Source organism: Protopterus annectens, chromosome 15.part0, assembly GCF_019279795.1.
Source record: "Protopterus annectens isolate FY-2018-M chromosome 15.part0, PAN1.0, whole genome shotgun sequence".
NCBI lineage: Eukaryota > Metazoa > Chordata > Ceratodontiformes > Protopteridae > Protopterus > Protopterus annectens.
The window spans coordinates 58711192-58717191 of NC_056749.1; the positions used below are offsets into that span (position 1 = coordinate 58711192).

At 42.1% G+C, this 6000-nt stretch overlaps 1 protein-coding gene across 1 annotated transcript in view; it reads left to right on the top strand.

Annotated features, from left to right (window-relative positions):
* Positions 1–4585, top strand: part of CMC4 (C-X9-C motif containing 4) — a 111712-nt gene extending 107127 nt beyond the window's left edge. Inside the window, exon 3 of the mRNA XM_044057732.1 lies at positions 4377–4585. Coding sequence (XP_043913667.1) covers positions 4377–4573 — 197 coding nt within the window. The 3' untranslated portion in view covers positions 4574–4585. The remainder of the gene's footprint in view (positions 1–4376) is intronic.
* The last annotated feature ends 1415 nt before the right edge of the window (positions 4586–6000 follow it).

The following is a 6000-nucleotide window of genomic DNA, read 5'->3' on the forward strand; positions in this document are numbered from 1 at the left end:
CCATGTTATTAATAAGCAGGTCAAGGATGTTGCTTCCTCTAGTGGGAGTCAGAATGAGCTGGTCCAGGGCATTGGAATTGATGAATTCCAGGAAGCATTGGACCAGTGTATTGGTGCTTGAGTAGTTTTCCCAGTTGATGGAAGGGTAGTTGAAGTCTCCTAGTAAGAGAGTATTGGGTTGGACCTTGATAGATTCCGGGGTGCGTAGGAATGTGGCGTGAGAGTCTAGGGACATGGTTGGGGACATATAGCATGCTATGACCTGGATCGCCATCTTACCCAGTGTTAGTTATACCTGAAGTATCTCAGATGCGTTATGCTGGGCTACTAGTCTGGAGGTGTGCATATCCTTTATGAATATGGACGCACCACCTCCTTTGGAGCTTCGGTCCATGTTTCTGAGCCAAAAGATGTGGAATGAGTTATAGCCTGGTAGTGCAGGGGTGCTTTCTGCCACTTTAAATCAGGTCTCCATTACAGCACAAATGTCGATGTTCTCCATTTTGAGGATTGCTTCGAGTGAGTACATCTTGAGATTTAGACTTCTAGCATTGAGCAGCATGACCCTCAGATTGCATTTATTTATAGCTGTTATGGTGGTAATTTGATCTTTGGAACACTGCCTGAAAAGGCATTATAGGGGTGGCAAGAGCCTTAGCGAGTACCCGGAAACCCAGGGGGTGACAGATGCAGGCCATTTCTGGCAATCTATCGAGGTCTGTCAATCATGTCATCTCAAGCAGACCGATACTGGATCCCCATAGAATGACACCAGAAACTTAGCCAATTGTTGAAGACAATCATTTTTTGTTTGTACTGTGGTATCATTCTGGGTGACGGTAGGATACTGCTCAGGGCTAGTGTCATACCTGCCTGGGCCACATAATCTGAGAGATCCACCATGTCTCTTTTCATGTAGTGCAGCGAGTTGTGTCTCAGGTCATTCACACCCACATGGACGACAGAGTCATACTTGTACTTGTTGTGTAGTGACCTGAGTGCGTGTGGTATGTGTCGGATTCTGGGATGTTCCCTCCAAGTAGCCCTGCTGCACCCTTCAAAGCATGAGTGGAGGTTTCCCTGGCCTCCATCATGTAAATCATACCTCCCAGTTAACCACCGAGTGTCTGCAACTCTCCCAACCCCTCCTGCAGAGAAGTGAGTGAGACATAGCCTTCAATCCTCTCTCTCCCTACCTGGCTATTCTAAAGCCAGGGTCTCTAATCAAACCCTGGTCACCTGGGTTGCAGTTAGGGCTCCATCTCTGTGCAACAGTGAGGGAGGCTGGTTATTAATATGATAAGTTCTGAATCAACTAGTGAAGCAGGTAAGGTTAGATAATGTCTAATGTGTGAAAGAAATCTTAATTAGAAATATTAAATTATTCACTCCTCTCCCACCTTTGATTGTAGTTTTCTCCCAGTAAACTAGTACTTATTTATTACAGTATTATATTTCCTTATCTGAGAGTAATACTGTGTTTACTAAGCTGTAAGATAAATCAGTAATTTTAATAAACAAAAATTTTAAAGATTAAAAAAAAAATAGGAAAATATTCAACTGGTTATCGTTAGAAGTTGATTCCTAAAGCAAATATTTGCTATAGTTTTTAGGTGCTTGTTTTGTAGTTATGTACGTCACTAAAATATGTTAAAACATAAATGTTTATCGCTTGTTTTGTAGTTATGTACTTCACTAAAATATATTAAAACATAAATGTTTATCGCTTGTTTTGTAGTTATGTACGTCACTAAAATATATTAAAACATAAATGTTTATTGCTTGTTTTGTAGTTATGTACTTCACTAAAATATGTTAAAACATAAATGTTTATCGCTTGTTTTGTAGGTTCATAGGTTCATAGGTTCATACTAGGCTATCTGCCCAAGGGCATTTATAAGCCTAGCCCATAGTTATGTGGCTTTCGCCACCCCTTTAGTTTGAATAAAAACTATGCCTATCATTTTGCTGTGCCTCTGTCAAGCAGTGACGCTGAAGTAATCCCTGGGGTATATCTGCAATCTCCCATCCATTGGTCAAGATTCCTCTTGAACAAGACCAGAGAGGTGCTCTGCCTCACATGTACCGGGATTTTGTTCCACAGCATAGGGAGTCTCTGGGTGATGAATCTGTCCCTCCAGCACGTTCTATTTATAACCGTGTCAAGGTTTAAGTCTCCGCCCTTGTGGTTCTGAGGGATCTAGATTTTTGAGGTGAAGCATATTCATCAAATCTGGGTTTGACATGGCCTTATATGTCAGGCACAGGTCACCTCTGAGCAGCGGTATGAGACTGAATAGAGCTGGAGTTCTTTCAGTCGGGCAGCATAAGACATATTTTTGAGACCCTTTATCCTTTTGGTGAGGAACTTTTGGGGCCTTTCAAGCTGCAGCAGGTGTCTGGTCAGATACATTCCGAACGGGCATTGTACTCAATCATAGGTCTAATAAGTGATGAGTACAGGGGACGATGACCTCCCTTGATCTAGATGTGAATCCCTTCATGATCAGGTGGGTGATATAGAAGGTTTTCCTAACTACTTTAGCAACATGAGTGTCAAACGAAGGCTACTGTCAACCTGGGTCCCCAGATCTCTGATGACTTTTTCTGTGCTCAGTGGATTGCCACCTATATGGTAGCTAGGGGTAGCCTTGTTTTTCCCAAAGGGTATGACTATGCATTTTTGGCGTTTAACTTCAGGCCATGGCTCTGGCACCAGTTATCCATTTCTGTGAGGCCCTTCTGGAGGATATCTGTGTCAGATGTGTTTTCGACTATGGCGCCCAGTTTGCAGTCATCTGCAAACTTTGTCAGCCATAACCCTCCTGTGTTTGCTTGTACTTCAGAAAAGTAGATGCCGAACAAGTGGACCCAGGACTGAGCCCTGTGGGACACCACTTGTGACAGGCTTTGAGTCTGACATGGCTCCAGCAACTCTGACCCTGTGGGTTCTGTCACTTAGCCAGTTTGCAACCCATCTTGTGATGTATGGGTTTACATTCAAGCTGATGAGTTTTCGATGATACCTGAGTGGGGTATTGTGTCAGGCCTTTGCCAGGTCGAGGTAGGCTGTATGGACTGCCTTTCCTCATCAATGGCCTTGGTGACTGTCTCAAAAAGTCAACCAAGTTTAAGAGGCAGGATCTGCCTTTGACAAAGCCAAACTGAGTTGGATCCAAAGTCTGCAAGTTCCCTATGTCTTTATTTATGAGTTCCATTATGATCCTCTCCATGGCTTTGCAGATAAGGCTTGTCAAGCTAATGGGGCGGTAATTTCCAGGGTCTGTGGAGGCACCGCCTTATGGGACCACAGTCGCCGCGCCACCCTTGGGTACGTATCCTGAGGTGAGGCTAAGATTAAACAGCTGTCCTAACTGTGGGTTTAATTCCTCATTGAGTTCATGAAGCACACAGCCGGGGACACCATCCGGTCCTTCACTAAAATATGTTAAAACATAAATGTTTATCGCTTGTTTTGTAGTTATGTACGTCACTAAAATATGTTAAAACATAAATGTTTATCACATTTTCATTGTCAAAAAAAAGAAAGTTCCTTTGAACAATGTTCGGTAATGACACACAGGGTCTATAGTAGAACATCGAAGTTTCACAACTTCGAATGTTCTAATATCGAACCCTATTCAGCGAAAGCTGAAAATATTGAAGCAACAGAAAACCAAATTTTTTCCTAGGGAAAGAATTCGGTTGTCCGTTTCTGTTGCTTCGGTATTTTCAGCTCTGTGGTGGAAAGTTACAGGTCGGGTTCAGGTAAGTGTGCGATTGAGTGCGGGTTAGGTATGTGCGATTGTGTGGACATGAGGGTTAGGGAGGGTTAGGTGAGTTAGAGTTAGGGAGCAGGTTAGGTATGTGTGCGATTGTGTGGACGTGAGGGTTAGGGTGGGTTAGGTGAGCTAGGGTTAGGGCGCGGGTCAGGTAAGTGTGCGATTGTGTGGACGTGAGGGTTAGGGCGGAGTAGGTGAGTTAGAGTTAGGGCGCAGGTGAGGTGAATGTGCGATAGTGACGGACCTTAGGGTTTGGGTTAAGGTAAGTGGATAGTTAGTGGTATGTGTATAATTTAGTGTAGGGTTAGGTATAAGATATTAGGTGTATGTGTGTGGATTGCTGTTTGTTTGGTGTGCTTGTATTGTGTGTATGTGTTTTGGAACAGCAAATTTTTTCCCTAGGAAAAAATTAGCTGTTCTGTATGTTCGATGTTTTCAGCTTTCACTGAATAGGGTTCGATATTAGAACATTCAAAGTTTTGAAACTTCGATGTTCTAATATAGACCTGACACACATGGGGCAAAGGGACACATGAATTAAATGAAAGACTAATGTTTTGCTTATTTTTCTAATACGTGTTTACGTTGTTGCAGCTAATAACTACCTGGAAGAGAAGTGTCAGGCAGTGATAAGAGAAATGAAAAAATGCTGCCTCATTTCTTCTGCAAAGGATTCAGTCTGTTGCTCTGGATTTGAAAAAGAGACAGAACAAGGGAGGAGCAAATCTGCATCCGTATATGAAAAGGGAAAACCGACTCTGGATGAGGACTACAAAAATAAAAATAAATAAACTCCTTCTGAATGGCTTTATACTTTGCATTTTCTGTTACATAGAAGCAGTGCTATGTATTCTCAAGGTCTGATCAAGATGTGGGGAAGTATGGGATTATACTTTATTGTCTTTTATGTTTAGGTGATGAAAAACTGGTGAAATTTGGGCATATCCCACTGAAAGTGTGAACAGACAGAATCCTGACTTAAGGAACACAAGACACTAATTTATCCTTTCTTCTCCTTTCTTTCAATGCAGCCAGTCCCCAGGTTATAAACATCCGACATGCGGACAACCCATAGATATGAACGAGCTGCCGCAATGTCTGAAAAAAAACATCAAAATAAATAAAAAAGAAATATCTTACTATTATCCAGATAAATAAGGTATTCTTTCCTTTTTCTCTGACCATGAAGGTGCTCGCATGTCTTGTTAGAGCAGTTACTTCCTTGTTCACGGAGAAGAAGTGGTCCAATTGGCTAAGGGAGTCCCGGTTTTGATGACCTGATTGGCTGTTTCCTTTAGTACAGTTTTGAAGCAGTTACTGTACTGTTTTGTAGAACAGGCAAATGCCATTGCAGCTCACTGGGATCTAGGTGACAGTAGGAGGTCAGGCAGAGGTCTGAAATTGCAGGAAACAGTAGAAAACATTTGTGGGTGATGCCTGCAGTACAGAAATGTAAAGTGAAGCTTAAAAAGAGTTAGGTTTAACATTTTTTTGGAACATTCTACTGTACTATACTGTACTTTATTGCATTTTATATACTGTTATTTGGGGCGGGGGGAGGGAATCCTGAATCAGCTGAATTGAAATGTTAATTAGGTATAGACAGTGGTAGTATTGACCAGTCAGACCTGAGAAGTGTCTAGCTGCATACTTCCGTACTGTATGTGTATCCTCTGGAGCTACACTTTAGTACTGTACTGCAGCCACACACTTTTGTAAACTTCTGCGTTGGTGATGTCGCAACCCATGCCTCCCAAACATAAATCCGATGCATGTGCTGGTGATGTGTCAAAGGAAAGCAATCACCCTGGAAAGTAAAGTGGACATAATAAAGAAATGTGAGAGAGGTGAAGCACCATCTGCCATTGGAAAGACATTAGGCTATAGCACAATTTCAACGATCAAAACAATTTTAAAAGACAAAGAAAGAATAATGAATCATGTGAAAGGCCGTACCCTGATGAAAACTACGATTATTACAAAACAAATTCTTAGTGGTTTAATTCTTGAGATGGAAAGGCTATTGCTAATTTGGATCGAGAGGAGTCAAAATCAGAGGAATATCCTTATTAGCCTTTCATTAGTGCAAGAAAAGGCTGGAAGCCTTTCCAATGATTTAAACGCTTCTCAAGCAGCAAGTGCAGGCGGGTGCGACGAAGAATTTTCTGCGAGTACGGGCTGGTTCCATCACTTTAAAATGAGGGCTAATTTGCATAAC